Genomic DNA, 17,614 nt, shown 5'->3' on the forward strand with positions numbered 1-17,614 from the left:
TTGGTCCTGGGGGACCCAGGGGTCAGCATTTCCGTTTCACAGATGAGAAAATTGAGATGCAGGGAGGGGCTTAGTGACTTCTAGAAGGTCAGTTGCTGATAAATGAGAGAGTGGGGACTTGAGGCCAGGCTGCGCCTCCTGAGCTGTCCCGTCTGGTGGCGGGGCGGTGGTGGCAGTGGGGTGGTGGTGACAAATCCAGAGAGGAAGCTCCGAGCCCCGACTGGACAACCTCCACCCCTGAGCGTGTGGGGATTTCTGCCCTGTTTGTGTCGGGCACGCCGGCCGCCTCACCTCACCCCACCGTGCACCACCTCCTTCCCCCTGGTCTCAGAGCCCGGAGTCCTTAGTCGGACTGCTGGCCTGGAAGCAGCTGAGCATGGCAGGGAGACTCGGGCTCGCGTCCTGCCTCGTGGACTTGGGGCAGTCACCACCCTCTCTGGGCCTCGGTCTGCCGGTCTGCGACCAGGAGACACTGGCATCTTTCTCAGTGGGTCTGTGTGAGGACCATGGGCACGAGCCCCGGCTCACGCAGAGTCCGCCCTCCTGAGTCGCATCCTCTGCTTGAGCCTCAGCCCTTCCCTAAAGCCCCGACTTCATCCTGGTGTCGGGAAGGAAGGCATCGGCTTTTTCACACTGAGTTGTGAATGGCTGCCACCCATCTAGCCTTCCCTGGAGAGAGAAGAAAGAACATTCCTGGCTCCGTGAGGCTCACAGGCTGGAAAGGCCATAGGAAAACCCAGGAGTCAGGTTTCCCAGCCTTGCGTTTTCCACTGTGGGGATAAGCCGACAGATGGTCTTCCTGCAGTGCACTTTCTCTCGGTGGGAAAGAAACCCTCTTCAAATGAAGGGCTTCCTGATTGGTTCATTTCCTCTGCCCTGACTCACTGGGCTGCCCACCACCTCCCAGCTTATGCCCCAGCTCAGGAATGTTTTCCAGGGCCTGATGGCTCCATGGCTTTCACTGCCAGCAGGGGAAACTTTCTGCAGTAGAGGAAATTAAATGATGTATCATGTGTCTGCGTCCCCACCTGGACCAGCAGCTTCTCTTGGTGGCCTCAGCCTTGAGCCCCTCAGGGCTCACCCCTCTCACCCCCCTCCTCGTGCCCTCTGCCCCAGCTGCATGGCCTTTCTTTCTGTCCTCCAACAGAGTAAGCTCATTCCTACCACAGGGCCTTTGCACATGCTCTCCCACTGCCTGGCATGCTCTGGTCCCACCTGACTCTGCCATCAGACCTTTGCTTAAATGTTACCTGTTTAAAGAGGCCTCCCCTGACCACCTTGCTAAGGTACAATCCTGTCTCCACCTCCTCCCCACCCAGCCTCTCTTCTCACAGCTCTGTGGTTTATCACACAGTGTTTAACCTTACCTATATCAGGATCCTTTTCTATCTCTACCTGCTTCCTAGTTTGTCTGCTTGCTTACTGTCCTCTCCCAGCAGAGCCCCTGGCTTCTTTTACTTTTTTATTTTTTTTATTTTTTATTTTTTTTGAGCCCCTGGCTTCTTATTCCCTGCTGGATCCCCAGAGACTGGCGCAGTGCTTGGCACATGCTAGGCGCTCAGTAAAGGCTGGGGGCATATTAGACATGGAATGGATCCTAGAGTCCTCGAGTCCACCCTCCTCACTTTACACACGAGTGAACAGAGGTTCAGAGAGGGGATGTGAGCTCCCTATGGACACGCAGCAAGGAAACTGTCCAGCTGGAAGGAGAAACCAAGCTTGGCTGGCTCCAGAAGCCTGTGCCTTCAGGGTGGTTGATGACTGGGTTCCATGAGCCACCAGCCAGGCTCCTGCCTCCCTCAGTGCTTCCTTACTGAAGTCTGGGCCCCGGCTGTGCCGGGGTTTGAACTTCCCACCCACAGTGCTGACGCAGATGTGGACAGCGGGAGCGTCCCGCACCATGTGATGATGGGACAGCTGGCCGCCCTGGGGATGCGGGTGCTTGGCTTTCTCTTTGATGTGGACCTTTTCGTCCATCTGCTTATCTCTTGAAGCTCTGACACCTCCCCCACCAGGCCTGCACCCCCACTTCACCTCCCCAGGGAGCCCCACCCTGCTGCTGGAGGGCAGAGGCCGCCTTCCTAGAAGGCCAAGAGGCCTCTGGGCTCTGGGGAAGGCAGTCCCTTACAGCAGGGCCGAGGTTGCAGTGTCTCAGCCCAAATGGAATTTTGCTCTCTTCTGCAAGCAAAGCGATGGCCCAGCCACTGTCTGATGTTTAGGACAGAGTGGAAGTGCTTCAGCAGATTAGCGTGTGTGTGTTTTAACAGATGCACGTGTATGTGCACATGCACAGGCACACACTGATCCTATGGGGGTGAGGACAAGCCCTTCATTTCAGAAAGGCAGGGCTGCTTCCTGACTTTGGACCGCCCGGATTGGAACCTTGGGGACTCTAGGCAGGTCCCCTCGCTTCCACATGTTGCCATTCCCTCCTTTGTTACATTAAATCTTGAATAGTCGTTGAAGGGATTGAATGAGTCAAAATCCCTGAAAGTGCTTAAACCAGTGCCTGGCACATGGTGACCATTATATAAGATATATGAACACTGGCTATTGTTATTATTCCCAAACTGGAAAGAAGACAGGAGATGTTTTTCTCCTGCTGGGAGAGTCTTGCGTTGAGGGCCAGTGGGGGGAGTCAGAACGAGCAACAGCCTGGAACCCTGGAGGCCTAGGTTTGCGTCCTGGCAGGCCCCTGACAAGCTAGTGTGACTCTGGGAAAGGTGCTTCCTCTCTCTGGCCTCAGGTTTCCCTTCTGTAAAATGGGGGCAGTGAAATCAGGGCGGCTGGGAGAAGGCAGTGTGAATGCGGGCATGGATATGCTCTCTGAAACCTGTCCCGCCCCAGATGGTGGTTGGCCTCACGGTGGAGAGGCCAGTGGCTCACGTTACCCAGGTTGAGCTTGGTACAGTTCCCGTGGGTCACTGGACACTTGTACACATCTCCCGTCTTCTGGTGGCCGTTGGTTTCCAATGGAGCGCCCACGACCAGCCTGGGACAGAAAAGAAGACAAGTAAAGATGCTCCTTCCTGGCAAAGGATGGAATTGGGTGAGGAAGGCGGGAGAAAATCCTGGAGGAGCAGCCGTGGGCAGACCCTCCAACTCAGACCTTTGTCTCCCAGGGAGAGGGACTCTGGGCATTCGGCATGACGCCATGGGGCCTGTGACCGGCTCCGGGCCCTTGCCAGGATCTAGAGCTACAGAGATGAAGACCACATGGCCCTGCTACAAATGAGATGGAGGTTGGTCCCTGGGAAAAGAGGGCAGGGCAGACGTCATGGAGGAAGTGTGCTTGGCTGGGGCTTAATGGATGATTACAAGTTTGTCAAATAGTGGGAGGGTGGTAATCGAGGTCATTCAGGCAGAGGGGTGATGATTTTGGAACCGTGGAGTCTTGGCCATGTGTCATGACCTGTGGACGGCCTCATGCCTCACCATATATGACAGTCTTTCAGCTGGGGAACCAGGAGCTGGGGCATGGTGCAGAGTGGTCATTCACTGCTGCTCCCCGTATCTTTGCTCAAGGTGGGTGAGAAAGCCAGCCGGGCTAAGAGTGTGGCCAGGGGCAGGCACCCAGCTGGGGCCTCCGCCTCGAGCCTGCCTATGCCTTTGTGACCTTATTTGGAAAGAGGGTCTTAGATAAGGGATCTCAAAATGAGGTCATCGGGGATTAGCCAGGTGGCCCTAAGTAGGAGAAACACAACGGAGAGACGCAGAGAGAAGAGAAAGCCGTGTGCAGACGGAGGCAGGGCTGGGAGGGATGCAGCCACAAGCCCAGGAATGCTGGGGCAACTGGAAGTTACGAGAGGCAGGGAAAGGGTCTCTCCTAGATCGTGCAGAGGAGCACGGCCCTGCCCACACCTTGATTTTTGATGCCTGGCCTCCAGAACTGTGAGAGCCGAGTTTCTGCCCGTGTAAGCTTTCTACTTTGTGCTGATGTGTTATGTACCCGCTGGAGATTAATACACCTTGCTTACACGCACACATATATCCAGAGAATGACAAGTGACCATTCCTTCCTGACCTGGGCAAGGCCTGGCAGGGCCACCTCCCCTGAGTCCAGAGAGGGGACTGGATGGCCCATTAGAGATCCCCCAGACATCCTCCATGCCTCATCTCCAGCTCACCAGAGAGCAGCAACATTGGAGGTGGCCCAGAGTGGCCCGGGGAGGCAGCGGGAAGCCCAGTGCTGATGTGAGGTGCAGCCCTGAAAGCAGGCTGGGCTCCCTTCCGTGCCACCAGCTCACCCTGTCAGCGCCGCCTGCCCGCCTCTGGCGCAGCTGGGTCCAAAAGGTCTCTAGTCCTGCTCTCGGCCAGTGGCCACCTCCTCCACTCAGGCCTGAGTGCTGAGAGTGACTCACAGGGACAGAAGGTGCCAGAGCTCACACAGCCCTAGAGGCCTCCCAGACTCTGAGGCCCAGGCCACAGATGGCGGTGGATCCTGGGACATAGGGGCAGGAGAGACACTGGGACAAAAAGATTGTTCTGGATCCCTGTTCTCCCGGCAGCTCCCCACCCTGGCAACGCTGCCCAAAGAAGCGGCCGTGTCTTCTGACTTCCGATGGTTGAGAGGGGACACCCAGGACTCCAGAGGCTTCCTGTGGTCAAATTACCCACCCGGCCCCCCAGCTCCTGCCCACCTCTTGCTGCTATCAGGGCAGAGTGCGAGGTCTTAAGCGGGGGTTAACAGGGCTCTGTTTGAAATTAGAGTTTATGAAATAAGAGCTGAGCTTTCTCCCCTGGGAACCAGATAATGATAGATTCTAAATATATCCACTTATTAAGCATGCCTATTTTTGACCAGCAGGAATTAATTGGACCCATAAAATCTGTTTGTCTAGACGACATGATTTTTGGCTACTTAATTCCATGAGCAATGGTGCGGTCAAGGCTGCTCCATTCTTTGCAGTGAGGGGGAGAGAGGGGGAGACAGAGACATGGAGAGAGACAGGAGAGAGGGAGGGAGGGAAGGAGAGGGAGCTACCAGTCAGTGAGGCTTGGGCTCCAGGCTTGCTTTTTTGGCTGCTCTAGTTTTCAAGGTCAACCTGATATGTGACCAAGTCTTCCAAAGGGATGTTCCCAGCAGGTCACCGCTGCCTAATGGGGAGCGCTTGCTGGGAGGAGCGCCTTTGAGGAACACTTCACAGGCTGCCTCTGGGAGAACGCGGCACACAGCAGGTTCCAGATCACAAAAACCATGGCCATCTGTTAAAAAAAAGCTAACCCCATGTGTCTTCTAGAAAACACCCCGGCAGCCTGACCAGGTGGACTCCTTACAACTCTATCCATTTTATGGAGTGGAACTTTGAGGCCTCAAGTGGCCGACTTGGTGGGGCCCCCAACACAGGGAGAGGACTTCTGGCTGAGATTGTAGGGGCCTGGTCTTCATCCTGGTTTGGTGTGTAGCCTTGACAAGTCACTGAACTTTCCAGACCTTGGTTTTTTTGGCTGTGAAATAGGGTTAGCCAGCCCTGTACTATCTCTGTGGGAAGTCACAGATGTCAAAAGAAACAGAGGGACTGGACACCTGGGTGACTCAGCGGTTGAGCATCTACCTTCGGCTTAGGGCGTGATCCCGGGGTCCTGGGATCGAGTCCCACATCGGGCTCCCCGCGTGGAGCCTGCTTCTCCCTCTGCCCGTGTCTCTGCCTCTCTCTCTGTGTCTCATAAATAAATAAATAAAATCTTTAAAAAAGGAAAAAAGAAAGAAACAGAGGGGCTGTGTCTAAGTAAGCTATGCAGAAGGACCACGGTCATGTGTCCTGGTAATGTCTGGCATGTAGCAATCCGGCAGTTAAATCCACCAGGTCACTATGACTTCCAACTCATCTCAAGACCAGGCATTGTCCTTTTCAAAGAACAAGGGCCGGACCCTCCAGCCCATCTCCGTTCTCCAGACCTGATTTCCCTGGGGGACGTTGGCATCTCATGAGGTGGTGGGACGGGGCGTCCTGTCCCTGTAGTACGGATATAGAAGCTGAGGCCTCAGGAGGGGAGCTGACCCAGGCCCCACAGTTGTTCTGTGCTAGTTCTCCCGGGAACAGCTTTGTCTGTGTTGCCTCCAGTATTTCTTTGCCGTGAACCGAGGGCCTGGGTCAGCCCTCTTTGCCACTCTCGAGTCTTGGCATTACGTGCGCCCGTCAGGCTTGAGGTTTTGAGGATATGATTCAATCTCACTGTGAGGGGGTGACTGCCCAAGCCCAGGGAAAATGTTTGTGTCACCACCAGGACCAGCCAAATTGCTCCTGGGGCCTGGCAGCCTTGGCCATCCCCTGGGCCTCAGCCTTATGAGCCATCTGCGGCCTGAGGGCCCGCCGTGCCTCTGGGGGCAGGACACCGATCCCTGGGGTGTGGACAGCAGATGACAAGACAAACCCCAAAGGTCATGGCGAGCATCGGGCCCTTTCCGTGGGCCGTGTGCTGTGACTCACTGGCTGTGGGCTGCCAGCATTCCTCCGGGAGCAGGGCTGCGCGGATGGCTTCAGCCACAGCCCTGGGGGACCCCTGCCTGGTGGCCGCCCTGGATAGCAGCAGGCCTTGCCAAGGGAGGAGGCTCACCGGAGGGCCCCCCCCGAGGAGGGCAGGTGTGACCCCACTGGGTGTGGGGCGCCTTGGCTCCCAGCAGGTCACGGGCTAAGACAAGGGGCCCTGGCTCTGGACCTCACACCCTGTCCGACGGGGCCTGGTGCGAACTCATCCTGACCTCCGCTTATCCTTGGCTCCATCTTTTGAGGCAACTGCAGTCTCTGAACCTTTTCAAATGCACCTTCCTATCAGAGAAAAAGGTAGCATGTACCCCCAGTGGGTGTAAATTTATATGTCAATTACACCAGCGGGAATTTGTCAGTCTGTACATTAAATATCAGTACTCTTGGGGTTTTTTTTTTTTTTTTTTCAGATAAAATATAAACTTAAATAGAACTTGAACCGTCTTATTTCCGTGCTCCAGTATACTGGTCCGCACGTGCCCAGTGGTGTGCACATCCCACCTGGCCACCAGCCCTTTAATATCTGGGAAAATGCCGACCTACTTCAGGAAGCCCTCCCTGATAACCCCCAGGCTTTCCCAAATGAACTAGTGTGCATTCCCCTGCCACCTGCTGTGGTCGGTGTTTTAGTGTCAAAATTCCTTGAGGGCTGTGATGTCCTCATCTGCCTTGCTGCACGAGCACTGGGAGGGCTGGGAGCACTTAGGAGAGAGGCACCTATCCGCTGGCCTGACCTCGGGCTGACAGTCCCTAGCAGCAGCATCAGAAGCTTCAGGAGCTTTCAGCTTTGTCTCAGACCTAAGAGGAGCCCCAAGTTCAGTGCCCGGAAAAGGGGTTACTGAAGTTTAAAGGAGTGACCCAGCTTCCATTGAGAGTCAGTGTTGCTGGCTTCCCTGGTACCCATGTCTCTCTTCCCACAGTCCTCATTTTTGTTTGGGGGTCCAGGGAACCTGGCTCCATTCTCAGTTCTAGGGACTGAGCACACATCTCAGGCCAGGCCAATTTTATTCCCCCAGCTTCAGTGACTAAGGCTGGCTCACCCCAGTCAGAGTGAATCTCAAGATTTCTGCTTGGGACCTGGGGACCAGAGTAGTTCCTTTTCTCTGGATGCCATATATAGATGCAGGCCCTGGGTTGCTGGCAGCCACCTTGTGGCAATGGGAGTTGTGAGCTGCGGCATGGAGAGGAAGAGGGCTGAGAGAGAAGCATTAGGAGAAGGAGCTGAAGTCCTGATGATACTGTGATCAAACTATACCTGAGGCTACTAGATTTGCTGCTGGACTTTTCAGATATACAAGCAATAACTCCTTTTTTTTTTTTTTTAACCATATAGGTCTATTTGGGTTGAGTTTTCAGGTATTTATAACCACAGACATCTAACTAGAGTGTGTAAGGCCAAAAAACCCACATAGTTAAAATTGCCGTTAGAAATTCCATATATTAAAAAAAAAAAAGGAAAGAAATTCCATATATTAGCATGCTATAAGAGGAGCCTGACATCCAAGGCCAATGAGAGAGGAGCAGACTCATATCCCTCAGCTCATGCTCCATCTGGGGCATATACTTACTTTGTCGTGAGTGGTGGGCGGACTCACAGACACCGTGTATATTATTTCTCTGGTTGTTTAGCTGAATGCATAAAACCATGTCCTGGCCCAGCCTTGTAGGAACAGAAATTCTTTTGTTCTAGGTGTATCGCACTTACAGCAGCTACTTGGACAGGGAGCCCCGCTCTCCAGGTGTTTCTGGTTACCTGGTAACTGGCCTCGCAGGCCATCAGGGCTGAGAGGAAACCGGGAGGCTCCCTGGGTCAGCCTCATGACATAACGGTGAAGCCAGAGCAGGGAAGCGCTCTGTCCGAGGTCTCAGAGCAGACAGTGGCAGAGCTGGACTGATGCATGGCAGCCTGATTCCCAGGGCAATGGTCCCCTAAAGCATGGAGGATGGAGAGCATGGGGGCAGGGGCTGGGGCTCTAGGCGCAGCTCAGCCTTTTACTGGCTGGGTCTGGGGAGGCAGGTGTGAACAGCTTAGCTCCCCAGCAGATGAGGTCAGGGGAAGCCATGGGCACATAAAGCCATCGAGGCCAGGGGAAGGAAAGAGGACACTTCCAGCTGATGCACCTGTCGGTGGAGGGGGTTCTGAGCCCAGAGATCAGTGCAGACTGCTGAGGAAAGGCAGGATGTGGGGTTTCATCTGCTCCCCGGGGGGAAGCCTCTTTGCCCCTCTCTGCAAGACCTGGCCCTCACATCCTAGGAAATCCAACAATCATTGATTATTATTATTTTTTTCATTTTCATGAATCCCTTTTGGTGTCATTGAGTTGCACTTGAGTTTAATCACCAGAACAGCTTTGAGGCTGGAAGGGCAGTTATATCTGAAGCTCAGAAGGTGATTTGACAAGCCCTTGGAGAGACACTGGGACTCCAAGTCCAGTGCTCTTTCTGCCATTGTGAAAAAGTGGGCCACTTCAGAAGGCCCAGCATGGAGAGGGGCTTCCCCCTGGAGCCAGCTGGGCCTGTCCCCCAGGAGCCCCCTCCTCTCCCACCTATCCCATCCCTCCCTCACCTGCTCCTCTCTCCCAGCACCCCTCCTCCACTCAAAGCCACCCAGGCCCTTTGCTCCATTTCTTTCCTGGCTTCGTTTTCCTTCCCTGAAATCAGATAGGGGCATCAAGGAGGGGGGTCCACTGGAGGAGCAGACTGCTCAGGGGAACAAAGGAGAGACTATTCCTTTAGTGAGGTTTTTCCTCTCCCTCTCTCCATGGAAAATGTAATCTCCTCCAGCCAGCATGAATATGGTAGCTAATGTGTTCAAGATGGGGCTGGGGAAGTGCTGAGGGCAGCAAACCCCATGCGGGGGGTGGGAGGGTTGGGGCCCTGGGGCTGCACTGGCTGGGGGCAGGGTCTGGAGGGAGAACCCACCTGGGACCTGCTGGAGGTGAGGTGTCAGCACCTGCCGGTCTTCCTGGTCTGGCTGGAGGGGCTTTGGCTCACTGTGGCTCAGACCCCTGGCAAGGCCTGGACTCCTGGGGGCCAGGAAAATGAGGACTCCTCCATTTGCCAGCACATCCCTAACTCTCCCTGCCTCTGTACCACCCTCATCAGACATGGGAATCCTTTGTGTGCATTTGGAACAAACACATATGCCGTGCTGATGATTAATTTCCTGTGCCAATTCAGGCTGGGCCATGGGGTGTCCAGATATTTGGTCAAACAGTATTCTGGGTGTACCTATAGGGTGTTTGGGGTGAACATTTACATCTAAAGCCTGAGTAAAGCAGATTGTCCTCCCTAATGGGGGTGGGCCGCATTTAAACAGTGGAAGGCCTGAAGACAACAAAAGGGCTGGCCCTAGCCCCAGTAACAGAGAATCCTTCCTCATTGGCTGCCTTTGAACTGGGACATTGACTTTTTCTTATTTTTGGTCTCAAATTGAAGCATCAGCTCTCCTACATCTCCAGCCAGCTGTACTTCACATTGGAACTACCCGATCGGCAATTCTGGGTCTCCAGCTTGGGACTTGCCAGTCTCCATAATCATGTGAATCAACTCCCTATAATAAATCCCTTTATATGTATGTATATCTGTACATATTCATGTATAGACACACATACACACACACATCCTACTGGTTCTGTTTCCCTGGAGAACCCTAATACATTCACATGGTGCTTGCTATATTCCAAGGGTTTTATATGTATTTGATGCTGTTCCCTCATTCATTCATTCACTCACTCATTCATTCATTCAATCAAAAGCATTTATTGAGCTCCTGCTAATGCGTCAAGCACTAGGGGCATGATGATGTATACGATGTCATCCTGCCTTCAGGAGGTCTCCAGAGAGCCTACCAGGTGAGACAGGCAGATTAACAGGCCATTACAGCAGTGGTTCTCAAAGTGGTTCCCAGACCAGCAGCAATCAGTGGAAATGCAACATCTTGCCCCATTGCCCCCCAGACTGATGGAATCAGAAACTAAAAGGGGGCCCCAGCATCTGTGCATTAACAAGCCCTCTAGGGGATGTCGATGCATGCTTAAGTTTGAGAAACATCATAATACATAGGGTGACCTACAACCCTAGCCAGGCTCAAAACCCCAAATCCATTCAACTACAATCTACCCTCTTCACTGTGCCTGTGAATGCTCTGTATTTGCTCACTGTTGCTCACCTGCCTGTCCCCACTTTTATCAGGGTGGCTCTGAATGTGGCATGGCTGCATCTGTCACTTAGGGCTCACATCCAATGTCACCTCTCCCAAGGGGCCTTTCCTGACCACCTGCCACTTGGGGCTCAGTCTTATGACAATGAGACAGGACCTGAGCCAAAACCAAGAATCAGACACCTAACCAACTGCACCACCCAGGTGCCCCTTAAAGCTGCCTTCTTTCCCCCCACTCATCATCCTTATCTCCCAGTAGAATGTGAGCTGCAAGGGGCTGAGGACCTTGTTGGCCATGTTTGCATCTCTAGACACCCCAGTGCCCACAAGAGTGCCTGGCACCAAGTAGCTCCCCAAAATAGAATTGTGGGATAAATTAGCCAATCACCTTGTTCAGTGGGATGGCTACAATCCCTTAGCCTGCAAATTCGGGACCACTGACTAATAGGCCCTCTCTGCCCTCCCAGTACCTGTCAATCCAGCTGGGAGAGTGGAAGAAGCTCCCTCGGAGGACCAAACACCCCAGACGAAGCTGTTAACTGCCCTGGGCCTCAGTGTTCTCATCTACCAAATGGGACTGAACACACCTGGCCTACTAGGGTTTCCAGGGTGGTGGGTCCCAGACCTTGCTGGTCATCAGAATCACCTGGATAGTTACTAGTACAAGTTCCTGGGCCTCACCTCCAGAAGGTTCTAATTCAGCCAGCTGGGGACAGGGCCTAGGAATCTATTCTTAGAAGCTCCCAGATGTTCAGGCAGGAAGCAGAAATGAGGCCCCTTGGACATGTGAAAAAGCACGTGTGTCCCAGGAATTTTTACTACATCTGGGGATCATGACCACGGCAACCTTTCTCAGGAGTCCAGCAACGGTCCAGGAAATGGTTTCTTTAAAAAATTTGCTTTGTTTCTTTTGGTCACAAGAAAACACACAAGAAACACCTGCTTTAACACTTAAGTGAAGCATGCTTGCTGCCTAATGTTCATAGCGCAGAACCGTGCAAAGGAGATAACTACCGCCAGCAACAGGGGTGCAGAAAGCCTTCCAGGCATTTATGGAGCGAACTTGAAAAATGGAATATTCTACATACATGGTTCTGTAGTGCACTCTTTCCAATTAATTATTTTATATTCGAACAATTTTCCATGTCAGTGTATATCAACGCTGCAGTCAGACCTGGTCCCCGGGCCCCTGTCCTGGGTCCCACTCTGACCCCCTCTGACCTGTGCTCCCTCCCACAGGGTAAGGAGCCCTAAGGGTCAAAGGGAAAGGATCCCTAGAGCCCACGTCCCCCCAGCCTGGGTACCAGGCTGCTGAAATCTCTTGCCCAAAGAGCTCAGGACAGGCCCTCTTCCCTGGATCTTTCGGACGGTGGACCCTACCTCCAACAGGGCTAGCCAAGGAGCGGCTGCTTGCTGGGGGTATGGCCAGAGCTTGGACGTGCAGCCCTTCATCACTACTAATGAATAAGCAAGGCTCCAAGCACAAGTAGCCACATGGGGCAGTGCAAGCGGTGGGTCCAGAGCCCGCGTCTGTTCCTGTGTAGGCGAGCCCTGGAGCCGGCCCCTGTCGCCTTGGGCACAGAGACTGCTTGCCTAGCATCATCACAGCTGTTGACTTCACAAGCTTCGCTTTCCGCTTTGTTCCTGGAAACTTCTGTGTCCACCTCAGCTGACATCCAAACAGCATTTTTTCCTAAGTTGCAGAAGAGGGAAGAGTGAGGGAAGGTGACCACAGAGGACAATCTCAGCCCGCTGGAAGGGAAAATGAGAACCTGACCCACTGACCGGAAAGAACAGAGTGGCTAGCCTGTGCCGTCGAGCTCAGCGCCACCCCCCCTTCACACCCCCAGATGCCGGTCTCACAGGGCCACTTGTCCTATTTTTCACCAGACCTGGGATTCTCCTTCCCGCCTCTGCGAGGGCAGTTCCCTGATTCCAAACTCTTGAGCCTGCCCCCTTTCATCCACTCTTCAGTGCCTCCTCTTCTGTGATCTCTCAGCTGAAAGCTCTCTCACTTCCCATGAAGCTTTGTTTCTAATCCTCCTGTCTTCCCCCCACCCCTTTAGATAATTTGCTTCTAGAGAGCAGAGAGAGAGAGGAGACCCAAATCCACCTTTAATTTCCCCCTTTGGCACTGGTCAAAGTACCATGAACACCGTCTAGGCTTAATAATTGTTGAGTGAATGTGCAGATGGGCAGCTGGAGGCTGCTGCTCATTCTGTGAAGACAAGCTGAAGTCTTCACTCTGCTTCTTGGGGCGTAGCTAGGAGCAGAGCTGAGCTCTTCTGGGCCCCCTCTACAGCTGGGTGGGCCACCAACTTTGGAACCCCCCCCCCCCCCGGGGCTGGTGCTTCCCGGGAAGGTGGCTGCCGTCTGCTTTCTCTTCCAAGAGCCTGAGTGCGCAGCATGAGGATCCCCCTTCTCTTTTCAAAATGTTCGATGAACTTGCTTGTTTTTCCAAGTCATGCCCAGAGTTTCTCTCAACCCCTAGCTTTATAATAACTCTCCTCTGAAAATGCAACCTAAACACACCGATAGGTCGGGCAGATGTTGCACGGTGGAATGTATGGTTCCAATGTCGTGGCATGTGCCCGTCTGACAGCTCCTCAGTGATTACTTGCTGGCGGGGCCAGTGGTCGTGGAAACTCCTGTTCTGTCTCCTGGGCCGGCCTGCTTCCTGGGGTTCACCATCAGCATGGTGATATTCAAAATGCGAGCAGCATCCGCACCCAACGGCTCATGGCTTTGCACCAGGGCCAGGGGAGGCAAGTGGGCAAGAACTTATCCCCATCTGGGTGAGGAAGAAAGCGAGGTGCAGAGAATGTGAGACCCTGCAGGTGGAGGCCGAGGCACAGCCGGGGTACTCGTTCCCACCGTGTCTGCTGCTCATTCCAGCAGCGGGACTTGGGTAATGGACATTAAGGGAGAAGAGCCTAAACAACAGATGCTGTCTTTTAGTTTGGGGCCTGTTGACACGTTTACAGTTAATTCCTTTCTACTCCCAGGAGGGCTAAGTGACCTGGGGTGAGCCGCCTGCCCTCTCTGGGCCTGTGTCCTCACCTGTCAAATGAGAGCTTAGGCAGATTCGGTTTAAAGAAAGAGTCACTGAACACCTACTATGAGCTGGGTGCTGAGGATGGAAGGCTGAATGGAGCACAGTCCACACCCTTAATCTGGAGGGAGCCAAGAGGCCTGCACCTGATGATTTTGGCGTAGAGGGCAATGCTAGGAGAGGCACCCCAGGTGCAGCGGAGCCACAGAGGAAGGGCACTTGCTCAGCCATCTGGGAAGCCTTCCCGGAGCAGGCAACTGCAAGATGGAGCCTTGCAAGGTGGATAGGTGTCACCCAAGGGAAGAGGGACAGGGCCCACTGGGCGGAAAGGCAGCTGAGTCCTGATGGTGCCAGGCTTATGTGTGTGATTCTAATGCACCTGCTGTGGCAAAGGCTTCCATGGACCCAGAGAGACAAACAAGTCTCTGCCTTCACAGAGCTTAGAGGGGGTCATCTTCAGGTGGGCTCACCCCATTCATCCTCCTTCTTCCTCCCCACCCACAACTCCTCGACACACCAAATTCCCATCCCTCTCCCCTCACTTGTGCAGAGAACTCTACTTAAAGTGGTCCACAGTGTAGACAGATGGTTAGATGCCTACATCCTTGGGGATCATTGCATTCCCCCCACCTCTCTGCTCCCCACTTTCCAGATTAACCTCTCTGCTCCCCACTTTCCAGTGTCTCTAAATTCCTGCAATAGGCCACCCCTTTGGGTTCAGGCATTGAAGGTCACTCTCAAAGCAAGCCTGGAAAGGAGCTAACACACAAATCCACGAGAACTCACAGCCCCCTTAAATCAGTGGTTCCAGGACCTCGGCTGGGCATCCGACTTGTGTAGGGATGTTTAGAAGCATGGATTCCTACCCCAGAGGTTCTGATTTTGTCACTCTTGGACTGGGCTAAGGAATAGGTATTCTTTTTTAAACTTTCTGCAGGTAATTCTGTTCTGCCACTTGAGGAACCCCTGGATTATATCATCAGGTGATCACCAGGCTTTGAGATCATGGGAAACAGGCCACATAGGAATTCTGGGCGAGAGGCCCAATCAAGAACTTAACAAACACTACTTAACAAACATCAACTTTCAAAGCATTTTGTATGAACAAGCAAATAAGCTAACATATGCATAAATAAATGTTTGGGACAGTTTATTATGTGTCTGGGGTTGTGCTAGGTGCTTCTCGGACATTAACCCAAGTCACCCAGCTGGCTAAACAGCAGCTCCTTGGCCTCATTCTCCCTGTCTCTGGGCACAGGAGAGTGGGGCACACAGAGGCCAATGCTATGTCCCACCAAGGAGCCCTGAACTGCAACAGGGAATTATTGGCTATGCAAAATCCTTCAAAGTACTTTCTGTGTGATTCAAGCTCAGATTCATTTCCCCCCCTCCCTTCTGGATTGTGAGTAATGGCTCTTCTTACAGCATTATTATTGGAGAAGCCATGAAGAAGCAAGGAGCCTGTAGACTCACTTGAACCACTGGTGAGTAGAGTCTGTCATTACATCGTTGCAACCATCCTCCCCCTTGGGCTACAAAATCCCTGGCTCAGTGGTCAGAAAGAAACAGAGGGGACAGTACGGAGACGAGGTGCTGCTACAAAGTGAGGTGCCCAGCATTAGCCCAGACCCCTCTCCACCACCCACCTGCTGCCTGCTTGACTCCCCTGCAGCTGGCTCTGCCCTCATACCTCAGCCTCTTGTCATATGGGGCCACCATCCCCAGGTCCTTTACCACCAGAACATCCGGCTTAGGACTACCCTGAGACTTAGATAGGTCACAGCCCGACTTCTAGAACCATTCTCCCCTTCTCCTTCTGTGGGTATGTGCCAAGCAAAGACAAATCAAAGGTGAGCCCTACCTTTGGTGGCTCTTTGCTACTTCTCTTAATTGGCTTTTTTTTTTTTTTTTTTTTTTACGACTCTCCATGTCTATCTGCATTATTGGCTCAGGGTGACTCATCACAGCTAAACCAGGGATAAGTGATTCAAGGGGGAAAGTGGAAAGGATTTAGAGATTCTACGGAAAGCAACAGCAGCCTTGTCGAGATGGTCTCCAGTCAACGACAAGCATTGCCATTGGCCGTGTGTCTGAGGGAAGCAGGTGTGTGGAAGAGAAGACGAGCCATTTGAAAGAGTTTGAAATCCCAAAGAGCCCTTGATTCTTCACGAAATAGTCAGGAAAAGCTAGAAGAAGGTATCGTATCCAAGCCTGGGGAAAGCAAAGTTTAGGTTAAGCAGTGGTCCAGCATAGCTGAGGTTAGTGAGAAAAAGCATGTATAGCACACTGACTTGCTTTTATAATTGAATACAACCTTAAAACATGTTTATTTCAATTGTGGTTTGCAATAAGGAGTTCTTTCGTATTTTATTTTATAGTCTAGCCCCAGGGGTAACATCTAAGGGAAGCCTAGATGATGGGCCTGAGGAGCCCTGACTGGGCTGTCTGGCTCCTCCTGGTGTTAGGTATGAGAATTGCAGGTAAAGTGCTAAGGTGCCAAGAAGAACCAGTCTTAAAAATCCAAACCTCTGAAATTCTAGAAAGCCATTCTCAAGATGGAGTGAATTTCAGCATTGCTTTGTTCTCCGCTTCACATGAAGAGCCCTCCTTCCTTGTCCTGCACTGGACCCAGGAAGGCCGTTGGGGGTCCCCAGAAGGAGGGCTGCAGGCGGAGGAGCCAGGTGGGAGAGTCCCTAGGCCCCTAGGGCAAGGCGGTTGGTGGGTGGAGGAGATGCTGAGTTGGCAAATCCCTCTGCCTTCCCTGAACTGCCTGAATTAAATTTATTTTCTTTCATGGAGGTTAGTAACCAGGAGACTTTGCTTTCAATGTTTCCACTTACCCTCAAAGCATGCAATAGTTGGCTCCCTGCCTCTCTGAGCTCAGCACTAAGGTTGTTCTGGGACCTAGAGGACCGGCCTTAATGCCTCTCAGGTTGACCAGTTGTGTGTGTGTGTGTGTGTGTGTGTGTGTGTGTGTGGTGGGGACGGGAAAGGAGGGCATGGGGAAGTGGGGGTGGTGGTGGGGGGTGAGGCCTGGGGTTACCTAGGCCCTCGCTGACATACTCTTCAAGTCCTGGAACTTCCCTATGTGGTTCTGGCATTAAAAAAAGGAGAAGGAGATTAAAGAAAGGAGAGAAGAATAGAAAACAAGGCAAGAAGAGAATCCGTATCTGGAGATGCAAGATGCCCAGAAAACATTTGCCGGTGCCTGGCCCCAGTATGCCTGATGCAGGCTCTCCCTGGTGGCTCTGAGCACCGCTCTGTGCCTTTGAGGGCCTGAAGGTGGCCCTTGCTCCTGTCTGGGGGGACATTGGCCTGGGTTTCCACTCCTCCAGCCCCTGTGCTCATGCTCGGCTTGTGCAGGCACTGCCTGCCTGCCCGGGTCTGCTGGGTGGCTGAGCCCCGGGGGGCCCTGAGCCAACATCTCCCCGCCAGCACAGTTTTTCTCTTTCTCTTTCTTCCTCTCTCTGGTGCGTTGGGTGGTTTCATCCTACCCTGGGCTTTGCTTCTATAGTGATTTATCCTTTAACCAGAATGAGTCATGGTACCAGATTTTATTTGTTCCAGGAGAAAATAGCAGGGGGCACTGTGGTCTTGGAAGCCCGAGCCAGGAGAAGAGCTTAGAGGCCGCTCCTCGGTGCAATTTATTTTATTATTTTTTTAAGATTTTATTTATTTATTCATGAGAGACACACAGAGACAGGCAGAGACACAGGCAGAGGGAGAAGCAGGCTCCCTGCAGGGAGCCCCATGAGGGACTTGATCCCAGGACCCCGGGATCACGCCCTGAGCTGAAGGCAGGTGCTCAGCCACTGAACCACCCAGGTGCCCTCCTCAATGTGATTTCTACGCAGTGAAGGCTGAAGCTGCCCCAGGCCTGACGGCCTGCACCCCACACGAAGGAGGAGGGAT

The 17,614-nt window shown here is 53.1% G+C and overlaps 1 protein-coding gene across 1 annotated transcript in view; it reads right to left on the bottom strand.

The window, feature by feature from the left end:
• Positions 1 to 17,614, bottom strand: part of ITGA11 (integrin subunit alpha 11) — a 114,704-nt gene that overhangs the window by 58,475 nt on the left and 38,615 nt on the right. The window contains exon 3 of the mRNA XM_072738921.1: positions 2,892 to 2,992. Within this exon, the coding sequence (XP_072595022.1) occupies positions 2,892 to 2,992 (101 nt within the window). The remainder of the gene's footprint in view (positions 1 to 2,891; positions 2,993 to 17,614) is intronic.

The sequence above is a fragment of the Vulpes vulpes genome, chromosome 15, assembly GCF_048418805.1.
Source record: "Vulpes vulpes isolate BD-2025 chromosome 15, VulVul3, whole genome shotgun sequence".
Taxonomy (NCBI): Eukaryota; Metazoa; Chordata; class Mammalia; order Carnivora; family Canidae; genus Vulpes; species Vulpes vulpes.